This window comes from Synchiropus splendidus, chromosome 3 (genome assembly GCF_027744825.2).
Source record: "Synchiropus splendidus isolate RoL2022-P1 chromosome 3, RoL_Sspl_1.0, whole genome shotgun sequence".
NCBI lineage: Eukaryota > Metazoa > Chordata > Actinopteri > Syngnathiformes > Callionymidae > Synchiropus > Synchiropus splendidus.
The window spans coordinates 19394511-19415127 of NC_071336.1; the positions used below are offsets into that span (position 1 = coordinate 19394511).

Sequence of the window (20617 nt, forward strand, 5' to 3'; positions counted from 1 at the left end):
CAAAAAGAAAAACTGGTCAAACAATACACTTAAATGGCAAGACAAATCTACAGGTTACCAAACTACAAAGGTTTCATTGTCAACGCTAAAAAGTGTGCCCACAATAAGGTTTTATGATGTTGGCGGATCTGATGCATTATACTTTGGACTTTTTTACCAGAAAATTTTAACAGAAAATTGCAGTTATTTTTTATATTTACCAGACAGTGATTCATGTTATATCTACAATTAACAGTCAAAAAGAAATGCCCATTCTGAGTTTGGCCCTTGATTAAGTGTGACACTGGGTAGTGAAATTTACAGAAAAGGTTGGAGTCCTGCTCAGTTAAAGTGACTGAATAGAAGGCTGGTGCACTCATAGTAGCCTTCCTTTCCTTGGTAACAAAAAATGGCAAAAAAAATGGTTCTAAAATTCTTAAAGCGTTTTCAAATGAAACCATTGTGTTAGGATGAAACAAACTATGTTTACACAAACAAATACACCACTAAGACACAACTAAAACATGTACAGAAGCTCTATTTCTTTTAAAAAAAGAAAAGACACATTGAACCGCAAGGACATGTTACCGAGAAACAAATGTTAGACAGCAGTGGCAGACGGGCATCTGTGTCTGAGTTAGAAAGATTGTTAGGCGCTCTGAAGGGGTCCGGAGAGGATGCAGAAAACAGGATGCAAAGAACAGCTGGGGGTATTCAGGTGTTAGGCTCTAGGGGGTGTGAGTGAAAACAGAGTGAGGGTGCAGGGTGGTGATTCCTCCGTGGGAATACAGTTGGTCACCGTGGGGTTAAAAAGCTGTGCAGTTGTGTTGCGTTGAAGCAGAGGTGCATTGAGCGAAGGGAGTAGTACAGTATAGCTTCATAAAAGTCAAGGTAGGTTTGGATTTGAACACAGCCGCAAGCGTCCTGGGCACGTTTTGGCGACACTGTTTAGGAACTCAGCTGTGATGGAAACTGGAGATGTGATGACAACTCAGATGATGACAGGATTCCTTTTCTCCTTTTCCTTTTTTGCTTAGTCACCAACACAGTGAAAACCATGAGCAGTGTGGACATGCAGAAGCATACAGTACAGTGATGTTATGGGGTAACAGTCTGGAGTCAAACATGCCTTCCTGTCAGAGCAGACTTGAGAGATTGGGACTTGTTTTTACTTATTTTTTTTCAAAACACTTTGGTAAGTCTTTTCCCCGCCTTAATACACATGCCTCATACTTCTGATCCCTCTAAGTCCCTACAATAAAACTACCTGGCGAAACTGCCTTTGTGCGTCCTGCAGTTTTTGTTGCTTCCCTGCTTTGTCAGTAGTAGCCGACGACTGCCTGGACTTCGCAGACAAAGGGACGGGCATCCGACTAGTGGGGGACGCGACACTGGTGTTCTGCAGGGGGATCCAAACGAAAAACAAAACAAAAAATAAAACAAAAGAAAGGAAGACACACCATATAGAAAGAGTGAGAAACCAGGACACAGATTGTAGGTCCATGACCAGAACGATTGACACCAGTTAAAGATCATGCACTAAAGAGGGACTGACAACCTTTTACACAAAAAATCAGCACATGCAGTCAACATTAGGGACGACAACAATAAGTCAGTAGAGTCACTACCACTTGCTGAAACCCTCAGTTTTAGCAATGACCTGCCAGAGAAAAAGGGCGGTGGGAAGGAACCTGCCAAAATGCCACCCGAATCATGTCACCATGATTTTAAAGAGGGGGAAAGTCACAGGCGACATTTCCTACATCTCCTGTGGAGTGGATTAATGATTGTGTGATTTCAGTTGGTTAGCTTGGAGTAAAGGTAGGTTTAAAAGAGAAGGACCCAAAGCCCTGTGGAGCGACAAGAGCTAGAGAGAGACCTGTTGAACTGTGGTGGGGACACTGAGGACAGTGGTGGTGTTGGGTGGGATGACTGAAGGGCGAGGGAGGACCTGAGGCTTTGACTTCCTCTCGATGGAAGGTTTGCTGGCTAGCTTAGGACCTCTGGAAGCAGGTAGTGAGGAAGACCTTTTTAACCCCTCGGAGATGGTCCCATTCCCGCCTTTTGTTGGTTCTATATCGTCTGGGGAACAGGGTCCCATCTCAGTGATGGTGGTCTCCAGTTGCTTGATGGTCTGCTCTAAGCTGTCCAAGGTCTTGTAAGTGTTCTTGCGGATCTCATTTGTCCTGCAGATAGTCTCTGGGTTGTGTCTTTGAAGTGGCACAGACTTTGCTTCAGTAGAAGACTTGGAGCAAGCGATCTCGTACCGCTTCGCTTCCTTGTGTTGCCTCACCGTGCCGTCCGATTCCTCCTCATCCTCATACACCACCACCTGAAGTGTCTTCTTGCCGGACTTGGAGCCGGTGCGGATGGCCTGGGTGAGAGCCGCGAACTGTTTCTTCGGGAACTTGAATTTGAATTTCTTTTTCCCATCCGCCTTGAAATCTCCATCCCCGCCATTACCTTCAGCTAGCTCAGAGATTGAGGATGAAGACGAGGACGACAAGCTTGTGTGGTCTCCGTTGCTGTGTGAAGAATTATCCGTTTTGCCGTCAACCATGTCGGCCTCCTTCACGTGACCCACACTCCTTTCGCTGTCAGACTCCTCGCTCTCCTCAACAATGGGGTCTTCTGACAACATCCTTTCCAGTTCTTCCTCACACTCAAAAATAGTGGACAGGCGTTTGTACGCTGAGCGGATGTCCATTGGCTCATCAAAGATGATGATAACAGGCTTCTTGTTGAAACCATTATCTAAAGGAGCGTTGGGATCCTCCTCTGTGTTTGTTCGCTTTGCAGAACCACCAACAGTAACAGTCTCGACACTGTCTTTTTTGGCATTGACCAGCTCTTGGTACTCGCCACAAGAAAGTGCCTGAACTTTTGTATTGGTGACCATGAAGGCAATGTTGTCAGGCGGAGGAGGGGCTTCTTCTCCAGGTAGGTCAGGACTAAGGCCCGCCTCTTCATCAACAGACTTTCCATCACTCACAGGTAATTCTTTTTCTGGTTCCACAGCTTTATGAACAGGTTTTAACGCAGGGGGCGCAGCAGCAACTGCAGGCTCACGCACTACAACCTTACTGGAAGAAAAATGTATTTTCTTTTCCTTAGTAATTTTAAGTTTTTTCCCTTTCTCCATTTCCGCTGCGGTCTTCAAAGACTCTGCGCGTTTCATTTGTTTCCGGGGAAATTTGAATCCGTTCAGTCCGACGGGTTTCGGCGATATCGGAGGCGGCGGTGATTTGGGTGACACTGGCGAATGGAGCTGCTGCTGGCTCGAAGAATTCTCATTAACATTGACATTTGACACCTGAGATTGAGGCGGTGCTAGCTCGCGACGTTCAGGGGTTTCCTCCATTGCTGACAAGGGTTCTTTGGGAATCTTCCCCGTCACATAGTAAATGACCTGAAAAGTTGCAAGATGAGTTAAACAAAGAAAACTAAAAAGAAGTGGCAACAGTGTGACAACGCGAGTACATACCCCTTGGCTCTTTCGTATGGCAGAATTTCCATTTTCATCTGTGTCTGGATCTTTATCGTCGCGACTGGGCTCTGAGCTCTGCTAGAACAGTGCGTGAGGGGATTACATGACTGTGCGATTGCCATTCGCTGAATTGACACATCGCTTGCAGCGGAAAAAATCTACAGCTGCAAACATAGCAGTTGTTCTGTATGAGCTGTATAACTACTTTTGCTGACTTTTTTGTGTATGATTACTGCCAAGCAGAGTACATTCAGCAGATGTTAATGAACATCACGGTTTAAGACTATAAGCGGCTTTGTGTAAGAAACGCAATATCAGCTATTTCTGTTCATCCAAGTCTTTTTTTCAAGATTATAGAACTAAAAATGGATTTGGATTCCGTAAGTTTTTCCATCTCTTTGGAGAATGCAAGTAACCATATATTATGTGCATGAACACAGCAACTTATTGTACTTGGGTTTGAATATTTGGTCACGCTTCATACTAAGGTTTCATCTACATCTCAATATTAGTACATTTATAGGAAAATGATGCATACTGCCTTTATAGGTAGCCCTTTATTTTATGGCACAGTAACTACTCAGTATTTAGCTGGCAATTCAGTGATAACAATAATCACTTAGTTGGTATTTAGTACTGTTAATAAGGAGGTAAGTACAATGAAACTTACCAGGTATCTGTGTTTTTATTAGTTTTATCATAGTTATGAACTTTTATATCTTTACAAGGCATAAAGATAAATCGTTTTGATGTCTTATGAATGTACTGATAATGCAGTATAGGTGAATTCTTTCCAAGACAAAAAAAAACAAACCAATGAATATTCACATTAAAAATGAATAACATCAAATGCTTATGTAACAATAATATAGTGACAGCAACCATGAACAAACCTACATAGTATTTTACTTTATAGTTTTTAAACATGATTCAGATCATCAGCTACAGCTTTTCACCTTAAGGTCAGCTGAAAAAGTTTGTTTTAAATGTTCCAGTTACAAGTTACTAGCATAGCAAAGAAAAAAAAATACATAAAATACTTCCAAAACTGCACTTAAACGGACAGAACAGAAACCAAAGAAACTAACTAAATTTAGAAGCTATATTTAAACTACCGGTAGTTACATCTTAGCTTCAAGCAGTAACAATTAAATGAATATAATCATATGTCAAGTGTTTACTGTTCAAAGTAATTGTACCTCGAGTCACAAAATAATTCAAATGCAAGTAGGAATTGACGAAAGCGATTGTGTGAGATAAAAGGAAGTAAAGTTCTGCAGAAGCCAGCTGATAATAGTAGAAGACCAAGACAAGGAAAGTGAAGCTAACTGAACAGAAACGAAAGACAGACGCATGCAAAATAACTAAACTCATCTAAAATGAACCAAGTCTGCAACACATTCTAATAATTTCTCAGATCATCAAATTGCATTCTAAAAACTATGGTTTTATCCTCAAACAAAAGTCACATAAGAATTTGAAGAGTTAAACCAAGCACTGATAACTTGGGTTTAAGAGAGATCAAAGTCAAAACGTTGTTTATGAATATCTGCTTTAAGTTGACACTTATAAATAATAGATTAGATAAGCATAACATTGCACCCAGCCCTCCAGCCTCCCATCCTTTCATTTTGTCACCTTCACTATCCTTAAAATATTTCTCCTCTAAGTGAGAGCGGGCTACACTTCAAGCACCACCACGTGACACTGTTCCACTAAGGTATGGGTCTAATACCCACTCCAGAGTGGCTATTCCTCATGCAGAAGCAGTGTCTCTGGGTTCAGGGGCTTTTACAGATCAACCTGGTTTGGCTGCGTATATTTTTAAGGCTGCTTTAATTTGATGACAGACAAGTTCAGCTATGAATCAACGGAAAGAACCAGCCACCATCTGTACACAAACTACAAGCACCAACTTGACTGTCAAATCATTCAAAAGCAGTAGTCACACAGTGCTCCTGCTAAGTCTCAGTGGAAGCTTTTGTTTTCTTAGTTTGTGTGTGAAAACACCAGGGCAGTGATGCGGGCTGGATAGATGCTCGGCTGCTGTCACGTACTTGTCGTCCAGCCAAAAAAAAATATCTGGTGGCTGGTTTGTGCCTGCGGCTGGCACAGCAAGCTGGGACAACATTTCTCAGTTAAACCTTCTTTACTTCATAACAAGTGAAAACTTTCTGGGAAAAATCTTTGACCTTTCAGACATCATTGTGACCAAAAAAAAATCTGTTCCCTCAGACTGTACTGATAACAACCAAATGGTGAGATATTTTTCGAGAGATTAAAATTAAACAACGCAAGACACACGAGAAGTGAACTACCCACAGAAGAGTGCAGATGTGTTTTATTGATTAGAGGAAACAGTTGTCATGTATAGACATACAAAAGCAGAAATTACTGTGTAATCTTGCAGACTTGATCCTGGAAACTTCCAGAGGGATTGAAAGAAGAAAATGAGGCAGCGAGGAAAGTTGGGGGACCAGAGGCGGTGATGCATATATCTCCAGAGCCAAAGCAAGGATGCAGTCAAACAAGTGTTGAGGTAAAGTCGTTAATAGTTTCACACAGATGGCAGAGGCAGGCGGGGTTAGCTTGACAGAGGAACGAAGACAAATGGGTTACCTTTTTCTCTTTGAGTGGCAATAAATCCCCTGCTCTGATTTCTCTTATTTGTGCTTCAATTCCAGGAGTGGGCTCTACTGTATGTTTCAGCCCTACTTCTTTAACTGTGCACTTCTGGAAAACCTGCATATTGCAGAGAGTTGCAGAGGAAATGGAAAAAGGGTATTTGAAGACAAAACAAAATGAACACCTCAACCAAGAAAATGAAGAACCGGGTTAGTTCCCCCACCGTTAGACCCACCACCAAGAGAAGAAATGATTGACGTCTCTGTGTCAGTGAGATTTTGCCTCTGTGTGTGTGTGTGTGTGTGTACCTGAAGTTCTGCCATGATCTTGTCCCCATCATCCTCATCCTCTTTAGCTGCAGGGGCAGGTACAAGAGGAGGCGTCACAGGCTTCTTTGCTTCTGGTTGAATTTTGTTGGGTTTGGGCGGCGGAGTTGGAGGTGGAGCTTCTTCTTCACCCTCCTGAAAGTAGACCACAATCTAGTTTGATGACTACTACCTTCTTGTTTATTACCTGGACCACATACTTTGTACTTAACCCAACACCTTAATGCAAAGTGACGAGACGCATTTTCTTTGCTTAAAACACAGTCAGGGAGACAACAAGAGACGAATACACACCTGGGAAGATACAGACTCCTTTCTGCTGGTGTAGACCACCTCTCCAGAACGAGTAGTGGTCATGCCTGAGCTGGAGTAGGTCTTCCTAGGAGGAGGAGGCGGTGGAAACTTGCCAGACTTGTCCGACCCTTGTCTTGTGAGGCCTTCTAATGACGTAGGTTTGCTGATAGTCTTGGGTCTCTCTTGTGAAAGTTTGGCTGGTTTCTCCATCGCTGGCTTTGGAAGCTTTTCAGGTCCCTTCTTGACAGGTCTGATTGAGTCACACTCAGATGGAGGCTCCTTTATATCTGAAACAACAGAGAAAAAAAATGACCATCTCAGCTCCTTATGCGTTCATAATAAACCTCGTACCAGTTGGTGAAGCCACTGGACTGGGGGTCTTTGTGGAGTCTGCATTTTGCTGGGGTGGGCACTCTTGCACTTCCAAAGGGGGAAGCCCCTTCATCATGTTGGCCTGGGCCTCCTGGAGGATCTTATCAAACTCTTTTCCATCAAACTGGCCCATGTTCTGCCTTCTCTCTTCCCACTCCTTCTCAGCTGCCTGCAGGAAGGACGTGAGGTGTGATCAGCTCAGTTACTCCTCACTTCAACTAGCTGGAAAGGCCATACTAAACCATTGTTCCTGTTTATTCCTGCACTAAAATCAGCACACAGTTTCAAATGGCAAACTGTTTGGAGTAAATAGAAATCAAAGGTGAAAATAGCTTTAGAGAAGTAACAAGTGTGAAGTCAAGTCACTGAGAGTATAAGTGAATTAATGACGCAACAGACTTATTAGCAGGAATTGGGAAAGTATGTTGTGCAACACCATGAAAAATTCCCCAGGCCTTGAGAAAGAACTTTCATCAGCATGATAGCTTTATGTCTGCATCAAAAATATAATTTACTCACTACAAAATATGGGCACAGTGCTGCATATCAGCAGTCACTCGTACAACTACAAATTAGATGTTAAATGCGTGTGTTTTTACTCTAAACTTGACTTTTTCATCATGTACACCATTGTTGGACCGAAATGTTGAGAACATACCTCGATGGAAATGGCTCTGCTCTTGCACTTGTCCTGACTGCTCTGCAGCTCCTCAATGACATGATCCTGCATGGAAAGGCCGTTCCCGTTATTCACGGAGGTTCCATTTGTCTTCTTACGGTGGGCAGGACTTGGTGGATCGACTCCCTTGGGAGATTCTCGGCCTTGATTCTTGTTAGTGCTCTGAACTAGTGTGGGTGTCATCGGGGGGCTTGGTTGAGTAGACAGCGCTGCAGATTGCTGGGACTGTTGCATGTGGACCGGCGAACTCTGGGCGTGATGGATGACCATAGGGGAGGAAGGCATCACCTCGGATTTAATTGTTGAATTCTGAGGCTCCAATGGGGGCGCTGTTGTGCCAGGTTGGGTAGAGGGAGCAGTCTCAACGTGTCGCCCGTTGTCCACAACTGTAGAGTCGGGAGCTAGTTGAGGAGTTTCAGTTGCTGATCTGCAAAGTTGAATCACAGAAAACAGGCTGCTCTAGAATGTTTTATAAACAATTCTCGTATTTGTGTTAAAAATATTGTGTTCTATGTGCATTTTTATCACCAATGTACAAGGTCAACTTTTACATTCTACAATGTGCAAAATCAGATACTTTCACTGAGTGATAAATCATCTTACGTCCGGTCAGGTTTATTTTTTAAACGAAAATTTTCTTTGGATGTGTTTATTTTATTCAAGACTTCAGTCTTGTTGCAGTAAAATAAACATTAGATCTCAAGGATCCTATGTGTATGGCTGTATCACTAATAAATCATTTTTCAATTGCTCAATGTGTTCACAGTTCCAGCAGAAGCTGGTCTGAGGTCTGCAGAATATTAAAATGGAAATTAAGCTCAGCACCCTGCTGTAAAAAATGATTCATGAAAAGTTTGCTGGAGATGAGGGAGCAAAATCAGGTTGGACCATTGGCAGCTCAGAATCAGCTCGGAGATTAAACCAGGGCACCGTCGCCGACTGCAATCATTTCGTGCAATCTACCACATCACAGGCTCTTTTGGGGGCAATTTTTGTATCCATCCAATCATTGACGTTCAGCACCTGAGCTGCTGCATCTGCTCCATTGATTCTCATTTTCGAACCTAAACACATAGCCCCCCTCTAATAGCACACACCTTTCAATTTAATGCTGGTGCACACATAATCTGATCAATTTAAATTCACATAAGATTTTTTTTTTTTATTAAATGGTCAGTAATGATTATTTGTAAAGATATGACATCAAACAAAATGGCATTATGATGAAAACTTTTTAAAGAACCCTTGTGGTTGTATCCAGTTTCCCCCCCAAAAAGTCTTCCTTTACAGCAATCTAAGGTCAGAGATAAGTTCTAGAGCCACCAGATGTGTTTATGCCTGATATTGATATGCATTTTTATTAATTTTATAATAAGCAAAATCACGTGTGCTGTATAAACTGTTGGCCACATACATTTACATTGGATCCTTCAAGAAATAAAATCTAAAATAAAAATGGGACTCAAGGTCACAGTCAATTTTAATCCCTTACAGTACCTTCTCATGCTGCTCAGAGTGTCTGTGAGGCTCTTCACCCTCTTCAGCATGCTGTCCAGTTTATGGGGCTCCTCCTTCAAAAACTTCACAGCCTCAACTTCCACTCGGAGCACGGCTCTCATTCTGGTTTGCAAGGCAGGAAATTCTCCTGCAGCACAGGTAGAAGTAAAGCATTACAGGGAGTAAACAAAATGTATTATCTTCCACTCTGTCATCTATCTTACCTTTGAGGCCCGCTAGAGACTCTCCCACGTTTCTCAGAGTCACAGCCCCCTCTTCCACCTCTTTGAGAGTCACAGCTCTCTGAGTGTCTTTTTGCAGAACACCCACATACTGCTCCAGATCACTGCAGAAACCAAAATAAAGAGATTAAAACACAATTACATAGCACAGCCGTAAACGTTAAATAGCACTCATTATGCATCAACTTGAATGCATTTCTTTGGTGAATACTGCGACACCTGAGAAAACTGATATTATTGTTGACATCAACTTTTGCTGCATTTGGCACATTCCTGTCCAAATCCAGATTATTTGGACAAGATTAGATTACACTTTTCCCAGCATCACATATTGGCACACATAAGGATTCTGCAGGCACTTCCTCATATTGAAAACAAATCATAATGACTCACCCAAACAGTACTAAAATAAACTAAGTTCCAGACAGATGGACAACATGATGCCTTTGTGACAAAAGTAGGATACCATTCAGTGGTGCTAAAGACTGAATCATAAACAATGAGCCATTATGATGAGACAGTTCTAAAAGCCAGGTTATAACTAAGACTCTTAACAGTCAACAAGCTGATGCAAACCAAATTATAACAGTGTGCTCATGTGGAAGTAAACCAAGGTGAAGAAGTCTCAACAGCGTACAAAATAATAATATCAATTAAAACAACAATGTCAACATTATTGTAATAATAATAATAATAATTTAAAGGTGATTAAAAATAAAGAAAAAGAAATGCACATGGCAAAAAGGTTTTAAATACAGAGTTAATATCCACAGTATGTTGCAATCGACACTATAGATCAAAATATCATCTTAAAAGGTTTATAAAATGCGTTTCAGTAACCAAATCGTACTTAATGCTCCAACGTTTGCGTCTTTACAACAGTCTAGTCGGCAGACATCAACAGTGAGTTTACTCCTGAAACCTCTCTCGGCCCACTCAAGCTCTTATCACCCTGTTTATTGGCACTGACGTTTATCACTAAGTGTTTGACCAGGTCTTTCAAGAACACATAAATTCAATCACAGCTCTGACTGTGGTGAATTAAAGATGAAGCGAAATAAAAGCCTTCTATGTTTTAGAGAGTCTCTCCTATGCAGGCATGTCTATACAAGGCTGTGATCTTTTCAGGGCGTTGGTCGTCTTCTGGATTACCACGGGGATGAGCTGATAAAATGTTACCTTTTGGGGATTTTTCTCAAAAAAAGACCTCAGATGCACAAGGGGTTAATGACTAGCTCCGTAAATCGGGCAGTCATAAATCAGCTTTATATATAATGATCGTGACAAGCTAACTGTTGCTGTGAAGTGCACCTGAGTTGTTTGAGAACGTGCTCCTCCAGGCCGAGGTACTTGTGTCGATCCTCTTCCACTGTGGCTCTCTGCTTCTGGACAGGGTCCTCCACACGTCGCATGGCCTCAGAGAGTTTGACGCTTATTTCCTGCTCGGCCCTCTTCAGCTGTACCCGTAAAATCTCCTGGTTCTGGAGCTGGAGAAAAAAAAGGGGTGAACATATCTCATGTGACTCAGGATATAGCACATAGATATAAAAGAGTAAGGATTTACCTGGAGCTGACGCATCTGATGCAGCTGCAACCGAAGGTCAGACACATTCTTCCTGAACTGCAGGAGGTTGACTTTGAGTGGCGTTTTATCTGAAGGTGGCCCATTATGCTTTTGCACCAAGACTGGAGAACCCCCTGCACATAAAATATTTGACCCAGTGTTAAAAAGACATGTAAACAAGATTGTTGGTTGTCTACGTTAGAGCACAAACATGCATTTGATATGTTGTGTCATATAGCCGGCGATATCTCCTTTATCTTGACCCCAATTTAGATCTCAGCATCAGGTTGAGAATAATCAATGAGTCACTGCATAACCAGCTGCTAGAGGAGTGAGCACATTTCAGTGACAGTTGCTGAATCAAAAATAGGGGTAAACAGAAAATCAACTGTAGCAATTTCATAACAACTCTGCAGCCATTAAAATCTGTCGTCCTATCTGCAGTCAAACAATCGCCTCATAGAGACTGTAAGCCGTGCTGACGTGGACTTCGCTTCTGTTTGGCCAACCAGTGAAAAAACTTTTGTCCCTCTAATCCCCAAAACCCTTTTCACTCTTGTTTGTCTCACATGCTCAGTGGCAGCTGCATAGACCTGAAGTACAGGTTGCTATGTACACTGGTGGACGTGTGTGGCCTGTTTCAGACCGTATCCATCACTGGAGGTTCTCCTGCATAATGAAAAACAATCTCAGGGATTACATCTGCACTGCATTCTCACGTACATTGATGCACCCAAGAATGCAGTGAATCACTCCAAAAGTCATGCAATTAAATGTATCTCTGGCCGATTTCAGCAATAAAGAGGTTTAAAAACTGCTTCTCTTCGTGAGGTTGTACATCTTGATATTAAACCTGGATTTGCCCGCAGACCGCAGCAGAGGCAATTGAACCACTGAATCATCTTGGCAGGATTGAGAGTTATGGCGTCTTGTTTTTCAGTAAGTAGTGCTTTGAGGGGATCGGGTTAGCCCTGATGGCTTTTAACTCAGATTAAACTGACTGTACGCAGATGAAAGCTTGTAAGGAAATACGACCAGCTGACGAGACAAGGAGCCTCACTTTGTTTTCCAACCCTTGTGGCGTTTCTCATTGCAGTCTGTTGACTGACAGTGGTGTGTGGACCTGTCTGCACAAGATATTGCCGTGATATAAAAGAAAACATTGTGGCGCCAGTGAAAAGAAAAATGACAAAACTGTCTGAATAAAAAATGGCAAAAATAAGATCAATGACAGATATATATATATAATATTAATTCTACATTTTATTTCAATGACTGGTGATTTCACAGTGAGTTTTAAATCACATATTGATAAGTAATGTAATGTACCGGTATATTTAAACTGTCATCGTCTAACATCGTTCATTATCTTTCTCTCTTTTTTATTTCTCGAAAGTTACTTTAAATGTTTATGGGCACTTTGAGCCTTTATTTTGTATGTACCTTTTTTTTTTAAAAGGTAGATACAAGTAAATTTTGCTTTGTGTGTGAGCCTTCCACTAGGGGGCGGCTGTCGCTTGTGAGTTTGCAATATGCTCAGTAAGACTTTCCAACTCTTCGAGTGGCGATAACAGACCATCTGTTGATGTCGATCATAACCACCCCCCCATTCTCCATCCTTCGCTATAGCCATTGCACTAACCTGAGCTGTGTGCACTGTGGGCTGGAGATGATGTCTTTGGAGGTCTCTCACTGCTGTCACAAAAAAGAATAAATCAGTACAGGAAGGGAAAACAGCAATTGAACACACCCTTTTAACCCTACGATGTGGTTAAGCATTAGTGCAGACAAACACATGACGATGGGAAAGACAAACCAGAAAGATTCAAATGAAGTTAATGTTGTTACACTTGTCAGTGTCGAGCTCGGAAGCATAAAAATCTTGCACAGTCCAATTAGAGATTGGCAAGCAAATCCTTGAAACAATATCTTGCATTGAAATGCAGCCAAACAGAAGCCACGTAGATAAAGAGCTAAGCTTGTGTGATTGTCTGTGTCGGCTGGATAATTAGGTAAGACCCTGGCCTTTATTGTTGGTGCTTACCTTGAAGGCTCCTTGGTGCCACTAGTGTTTGGCCCCTTTAAAAGTGCATGCTGAACAAGACCAGTCAAGCTGGCAATCTGTTGCTCCATAGCCTTCATTCGCTCTCTGCAGAAACACCAGAAGATTCTACTTTCAGGACTGATGCCGAGAGATCTCTCTCCCAAATGGTAGCTTGGCCTCGCCGGCATGCATATAATAGTGCCTTGTTTCATACTGCTCAGTTGAGGACACCTCGCCGATTTTACACAATAACCTTGTACATTAAATCTGTTATTATGATAATAATAATAAAAAAATAAATACAGGCACTTAAAGCGCCACATGTATGCAATAACTACGTGCTATGACAAGTTACCATTTGTCTGCACTTTTATTTCTGAATCCCAAATAGCTTGTAAATTTTCAACTGTGTGTTGTACTTCAAGCATTAAATGACTTAATGAATCTATCATAAATCATCATTCGCCTTATGATTAACAATATATAAACATTTAATCTAGTTATATTCCAGCTTTTCAAATTGTATTTCCATTAATATTAATATTATATTATATTGCCTTTTTAACTGATTTAAAAACGCCATACCCATTGGCAGAAAAGACAAATGCAAAGACAACACAGACAGTAATAGTGACAAGATCACTATTCAGAATAAATTGGTGCCATTATTTATTCATCTCTTAATGACCCGAGTGGATGACAGTAACAGTTGATCATTTAGACGGACAACAGACACATTTCCAACTATGGAGACACAACTTGAGTGGATATAGACCCAAAAAAAGGATATAACATAATCCATAAAACAACAATATCGATGCAGTCCAGTACTTTTGCCAGCGAATTTTACAAACGACAGCCAAGTCCCTTGAAGTTTGTTTGAGCTCATTTCTAAACCCTTTTGAAAAAAGCAAACATTTGCTGAGGTTTTGGAGGTATATTATGAAATATGACTCACTGCTGCAGGTATGTGGTGTCAACATATGAATGTGTGGTCTGTGTAAGGAGAGACAAAGCTAACCCAAGTGGAAAAATATTACTCAAATGTATTGACGTAGTTGAAAACCAAAATAAAATGGCTTAGCGTGTAGTTTCAATATGCAGCTTTCTGATTCCATAGATCTAAAAACAATGGAAAAAAGGTGCCAGGTAAGCCTGGATTTGTGGAACAATAATGTGCATTAGTTCACTGCCTTTGTGCAAAACAGCAATGTGAGGTGTTGGTTAGTGAGAAACTGTGGATGCAGAGTTAGTTCATGCCATGATGCATAGTACTATTGTCTTGTTTGGCCAGACTGACATTTCTTATGCATATTTCATACAGCTCCTCGGGACTTACCGGGTCTGGTTGTCCCCCGCAGGAAGGATGGGCGCTCCCAGATCTGAAACCACAGGCGACCCCATGTTTCGAGGCTTGGCGCCTGATAAGTCTTCTTTCCTGAAGGATTGGCGCACGGGGGAGCTCCGCTCCATGGGACCTATATGAGGAGGGCCGCCATGGATGTCAATCATCCTTACCTCCGAGATGCGGTGAGGCGATGGCGGCGGAGTCTTGGAGCCCAGAGTGGGCAGCTGGCTGTTTCTAGACTTCTGCCTGTACAGGGAGGGGTGATCAATAGTGTCTGTGGGGCTTGGACCCGTGTAAGAACTTGTTGAGCGGATGGAGGCACGGTGGTACGCATGATCTGGACCATCCAGGCCCGGATGTGGGCCGTGGGCCGTCGCCATGCCTATTCTTCCTTCCTGTAGAAGATAAGGATCTGCATATAAGCCCTCGTTCGCTCTGGAAAGACTGTGGCTCTTCCCGCCCAGGTTCTCATCCGGCTTGACGTCCCGTCTCTCCAGGATTGCACTGGGACATGGGGAAATGGAGCGAGGTGGGGCGTTGGTATTTGGCAGTCGCTCTCTGGGCATAGTGGCACTGCCAGGTATAGATCCCTGCCGTGGGCCAAATGGAATCCTGGAGGGGGATGGAGGCATGGCGTGAGGAGATGGGGGAAGTGCCCCCTGCATTGGGTGATGTGGTGGAGGACCCATGGGGGGCTGCCTCATAGAATTCACCATCTCCATGTGCATCTACAAAAGCAAAAAGGAAAAAGGATGAGATCAGAAGAACCAATATCTTGATATCAGATATAAGTTTTGTCTGAGTTTATAAAAAAGACTGTTGGTATGAAAATACTGCTGTCCACATGTGCTACGCCTTGATGCTATTGAAGGCATTTGATCATAGCTTTTTGTCATATAATTCACATAAAATGATTTGGGGAAAATAATCATTTGTATATCGCCACATCACAGTAAAATAGTGTTGAACTGATGAGGCTTCGTGAAGTAGTCGCCTCATTTTCTGAACTCACTTGATGGCACTCTCTGCTCTAAAATGATAGAATTTCTCATAACCATTTCACACCTCACGTCACTGTTAAACCAAGAGCTGCACCTACTGAGCTCTGAAAATTAGGACACGGTTTCATGAAGCCTCATCAGCCCACCACAATCATAAAGAATGAAGCTTGTTAAAGCCAGTTTTTAAAACGCATCACTCTTAAAATTAACATTTGTCTTTCAACAAAAAAAAAGAAAAACACGGAGGCAGAAATAATTCTTTCAGAAAAAAAGGAGGAGGATGTCTACTCATGTGCATGCGCCTGCATTACATTCTACTACAATGCCACACTGTTATAAAAGATGAATCAGTTAGAGTAAACCTGTTCTATAACTTAACTGTCAATGACAATCATAAATCAGCCAACATCAAAGGCACAGCGACTTCCTCAGTTCAAGAGAAGCATGCATTTGATCAAGCTCCTGGGAGTGAGCACAGCACACTAGAAACTTTGGCACAAATCACTACTGAGTCAAGACAAAAGACAAAGTTTTTGGTGACCTTTTTACTTTAAAACAAATAGATGCATTTAACTCTTCAAATCCATCATCCAGGACCAAGGGAAAAACATTTCAAGTACCTTATAAGCTATAAACAGATACACAATTAAAACAATTTTGCATCTCACTGCCAAGTTTCACTTTCATGCGACCAATCAATCATAGTTATAAATGATCCAATGCTTTGAATAGACTTCACTGGACTCTACTGTGTGTTACTAATGGACCTACAGTTTGTGCTGACTGGAGCAACATTAAAGAAAGAAAGAAAGAAAATATGACATGGAAACCACAAGAAACATTGTTGTTGGGCCACTTAAGAACAGGAGTCCCACATGTCAACAACGTGACCTGAAATGCAGTTGGGAGTGTGACCTGCTAATTCTCTTCCGGAAAAACAAACAAGCCATTGTTCGCCGTCTCCTTGACTTGTGGGACACGCTTTCCCAGGAAGACAATGTGGCAAAGTTCACCTGATATGAAAAAAAAAAATCATTTTTGTATATATTTTACTGAAAAAAAAAGCTCATGAAAGACTCCGAGGTGGGATTTCTGCTCGCCGTGTTTGTGTACCTGTCAGTGTAGGCTGGGATATTGTACGGTAACTAAGATCTGGGTTTGGCTTGGATAACAAAGAAACAGAAAATGAGTCACTGGCGGGGAAAGCACAAAGCTCATAAACACAGAGGCAACAAGTCTGACCAAGCAGCAAAAGCGTGTAATCAAGGATCTGCACCCCCGTAATCAACCCCTGTGACTTTCGCTGTCCATAAGGACAAATTTATAGTTCTAAAAACCAATCCAACTCATTTTAAACCTCTAAATGGCCAGAAAAGACATGCACAGAAAGTCTAGCGCAAGAGCACAGTGCTCGTGTTTATTTCTGCTTTTATTGTTTGACTATTATTTTTATCTCGAATTCACTATCAATAATCAATCCCACTGCCCTCACCAGTGACAGTTACCCTCAAATATTGAAGTTGTCCAAAAGCAGCTAAAAGTTGTTCCTTTAAAAGCTCCAGGGATGAGATCCATCAGATTGCTCTTCTACCCTGCTCAACATATCCAGCAAACTCAGACCTTCATGGCAAACCCATCTGGGCAGGGAGTTTCTTTGGCTCTGCATTTCTGTGCCAATTACAGTGCAGCAAAATCTGTTTGGGTTTTTGCACACTCTGCTCCAGGACCAAAGCAAGTAAAAAAAAAAAACTGAAAAATAAACACGCCAGCAACCACATCGGGAAAATGAGAGGCCTTGTTGAGAACATTTGGTTTGAGTTTAGCCACCAGAGGACCTCCCTCCTCTCCTAGTTTCCACTGCACTTAAAAAGAAAAAAAGTGGGGACTCAATCTGCGTACAAAGCGGACAAATTTGTTTCCCTCTCTTGCCATGTCAACAAATGGAATCACAAAAGGAAGCTTTTAGAGGCGGCCAAGCTAAACAGATAAGAGGCGGGAGATGCTATGCAAATGTGAGCCAGCATTGGGAGACAATGCTGCTGTGTATATGCTGTGGAAGGCCAGTGATTGAAACTGATAGCAAGTTGCTATATTTTCCTGAAATTTCATTATGTTCTCAGTGAAGTGCTTAAACGACAGGCATCAATAATTCATACATACTAAGAAGTTCTGAGACATTTAAAATATTCAAATTAGGTATTCATAAAGCAAATAAATAAAAGGCAATCAGTACTTCAGATGAACGACACTTGAACCCATCGTGGCCAGCATGCCTTCTAATCCATGAAACCAAGCCCTGAAGAAAACAATCGAACTCGATATAAGCAAGAAATACTGATTCAAAAGTAAACACAGTCTTATCAGCGAGAAGTCGAAGCGTCTTATTAGGTAACCTATCAGCAAGTGTGTTTATCTGTTCAGCTTATATCAATATTTCTGCCGCCATCACCAGTGTGCCTCTGTTTGGTTTAGATCCCGCGTGGTGCCACTTTTTGCAAGAACACAATGAGGTCATTCTAATTGCTTAAATCGATGTGGAGCCAATAAGACCCTTCGCTGTGGAAGTTTCATTTTTAATGTGCTTAAAGAGAGGCGCTGCCCAGAACAACAGTCTCAAATGGCTGAGTGGTTTTAAATATCTGCTCTGTAATGAGAGTAGTATTTCATATAAACACAAATGTTTAGTGTTATCCAAGTCAAGACACAACAGCCTCATTCATTCATCAGATCTTAGTTAAAGAGTGACAGAACTACTCGTGAAAGCACCGGTCTGCAGCTTATCTCCTCCTCTTAGATTGCACAATGTTTGCAAGTCCTCATGTGTTTGAACCCTTCTTCCGAAACCTGCCAATTCAGCAAATGACAGCGATATTAAAGTCAGCGCCATTGAAGACAAGTACAAGAAAGATAAGACGAGAGACGAAGCCTAGCCAGCCTAAATCTCGCTTCTCAACTAGTGACTGTCTCTGCTTGTTATCAAAACAGCTTTATGTTTTCCCCTTGAAGCACTCTGAGTTTGCCTCAAGAACTCGCATTTCAGCAAGACTTTACCACAATCTTATAGTTTGTCATAATCGGCATTGTGAATTCCCAGTCTTCCCTATCACTTAAATAGCAAACAGCGGCGGACAAAACCACAATCTCAAATATTATAATGAAAAATCATTTTCGTGTTTCAAAAAGTGTGGCTGCACTATAGAGACAAATATAGTTTTTTTGTTTGTTTATGATTAAGAAAAACTAAAAACACATTCTTGAACGTTTATTGTTAGTATCAATGTCAACAAATAATATGAAGAATGTGTTAAAAACTGTACAAATAAATACATAATATAAGATAACACATAACATAGTGTATAGAGTATAAATAATAAAAATGGATCAAAATTAGTCTTTCTTACACTGTCATTAGTCACTAACATTTGCTCTCCTATCACGACTCACAATTCCATTAGGTATAGAATACTTTACCCTGACAATGATCTAAGACCCTGATGCTGCACCTTTGTTCTGATCGGGCTGTCATTGGCGTTCCTTTCCCTCCTGCTGAATTTCCAGACAACGTAGCTACAACTACACCAGACTGTCCAACACATTTAGGTAAGAGTTAAGATATGGAGTGGCAATCCTTGAGGATTCACTCTTACAAAATACTGTGAAGTCCCTCAGTTTCTATAGTGCAGTAGTTGCATCACAAGTATTCTATGAATGACAGTGTATGATCGTCATCCACTCTCATCTCAACCCCAACCATCCTTTGGGGAAACAATAGATTATCTTAAGCCTTGTTGGAACATGCTACACGTGAGGCACGCTTCTCCATCAGCATTGGATGAAAAAGCCCTCTTGACAACCACCAATTTGTGACGGTGTACCAGTGATAATGTGTTATTTTAATCACCTGTGGCTCGACAATCACACAGGGATATTTTTTAAATATGGTGGAATACTGAAGTAGCAGGAAATCTGAGCTAAAAGAGGAGAAAAAAGGACAGAGAGAATTTGACTCCAGTTTCAACAAAAGACCAGGAAAATACATGCTGAAATCCGTACTTGAGCAACAGATTAGGGCTGATATTGAGGAAGAAGTTCAATTGTCCCGAAAGCAAGCCGCAGTAGAGCAAGGAGGTGAGGCCTCTAGGAGAACAATATAAGACCCCCCCATTAACAGATTAAAAAGAAGCAGGGGGACATTCCTTTCCTTCCTGCAAACAGGATGTGAGAGTGAGAAGAATTAGAGGCTGGCGCTTTCCCTCCCGGCAGCTGCTGTTGTTAATGAAGCAATAATTTTCACTTCAGTGTTGGGTCAGAACTCACCCTGGCGTCCCCGTTGGCAGGTCTGGGACCGTGGTTGAAGGCCTGAGCAGGGTCTTTGTGGTAAACCTTCAGGCAGGAGTGGTCTGTTATGTTCCTGTATGGAGTAGAAGTATCCAGCGGTAAGAAAGCAGCCCAGTAATCACCATCAGAAAGCGGGCGGCGCTGCCTCAGCCTGCTTTTTAGAAAACCTGCTAAAGGCACGTATCCTGAAAACGGCTCAGAGAGACGTCTGTTGAACGACATTTTGCAAAATATAATAGATAGATGTCTACATCAAATGACTTCAGCAGCTTTCACCCTCTCGCTATGGTGCCGGACACTTGTGCCAACTTTCAGGAACCACGGGACAATTTATTACAGCTTTGATAAGAAAAGGTGACAAAGTACAACTGTTTTTATTACACATACTACATGCTCTTTATATACTTCAGGATGTTATATGAGTCCTTTTATGGACACATTACTTGGCGAAAATGCACTGAATGCTAGCGATGGTGAAGAAAACAGCCACATCTAAATGAGATGAGATGCTGACTCACAAAAAAAGTAAAATGTTGTGTTCTTCTGAGTTTATTTTTAGACGATTAAGGGAAAGCTACTTCCATGATTGCTTTTGCAAAATTGATTTTAAAGTTTTTCCCCAGTGACTTTGACAAATATAGAATAGAAATTGATGAAAAGATATCAATTTTTTGGTACTTTTTTTCTGTTTTATATAAAGTTAATCATTAAAGGTTGGACAAAACACGGTGACTTGACATATTCCGTCACTGATTCAAAAAACATTTATATAATTCATATATAATCATATATAATTCGCCTTTGATTAAGAACCATGTGTT

The 20617-nt window shown here is 41.6% G+C and overlaps 1 protein-coding gene across 13 annotated transcripts in view; it reads right to left on the reverse strand.

Annotated features, from left to right (window-relative positions):
* si:ch211-285f17.1 (sickle tail protein homolog) overlaps nucleotides 1–20617 on the reverse strand; it is a 97794-nt gene that overhangs the window by 1800 nt on the left and 75377 nt on the right. For 7 of the 13 annotated variants that reach the window (XM_053861079.1, XM_053861076.1, XM_053861072.1 and 4 more), the window contains 16 exons: nucleotides 19776–19869; nucleotides 14449–15185; nucleotides 13110–13214; nucleotides 12708–12760; nucleotides 11066–11199; nucleotides 10813–10988; nucleotides 9484–9605; nucleotides 9260–9407; nucleotides 7742–8189; nucleotides 7063–7252; nucleotides 6712–6998; nucleotides 6400–6552; nucleotides 6086–6208; nucleotides 3464–3544; nucleotides 1859–3388; nucleotides 1247–1378 (listed from right to left, as the gene is read on the reverse strand). In XM_053861079.1, the coding sequence (XP_053717054.1) occupies nucleotides 1247–1378; nucleotides 1859–3388; nucleotides 3464–3544; nucleotides 6086–6208; nucleotides 6400–6552; nucleotides 6712–6998; nucleotides 7063–7252; nucleotides 7742–8189; nucleotides 9260–9407; nucleotides 9484–9605; nucleotides 10813–10988; nucleotides 11066–11199; nucleotides 12708–12760; nucleotides 13110–13214; nucleotides 14449–15185; nucleotides 19776–19869 (4513 nt within the window). The remainder of the gene's footprint in view (nucleotides 1–1246; nucleotides 1379–1858; nucleotides 3389–3463; nucleotides 3545–6085; nucleotides 6209–6399; nucleotides 6553–6711; nucleotides 6999–7062; nucleotides 7253–7741; nucleotides 8190–9259; nucleotides 9408–9483; nucleotides 9606–10812; nucleotides 10989–11065; nucleotides 11200–12707; nucleotides 12761–13109; nucleotides 13215–14448; nucleotides 15186–19775; nucleotides 19870–20617) is intronic. The other 6 variants (XM_053861073.1, XM_053861074.1, XM_053861084.1 and 3 more) reach the window with 6 other exon arrangements.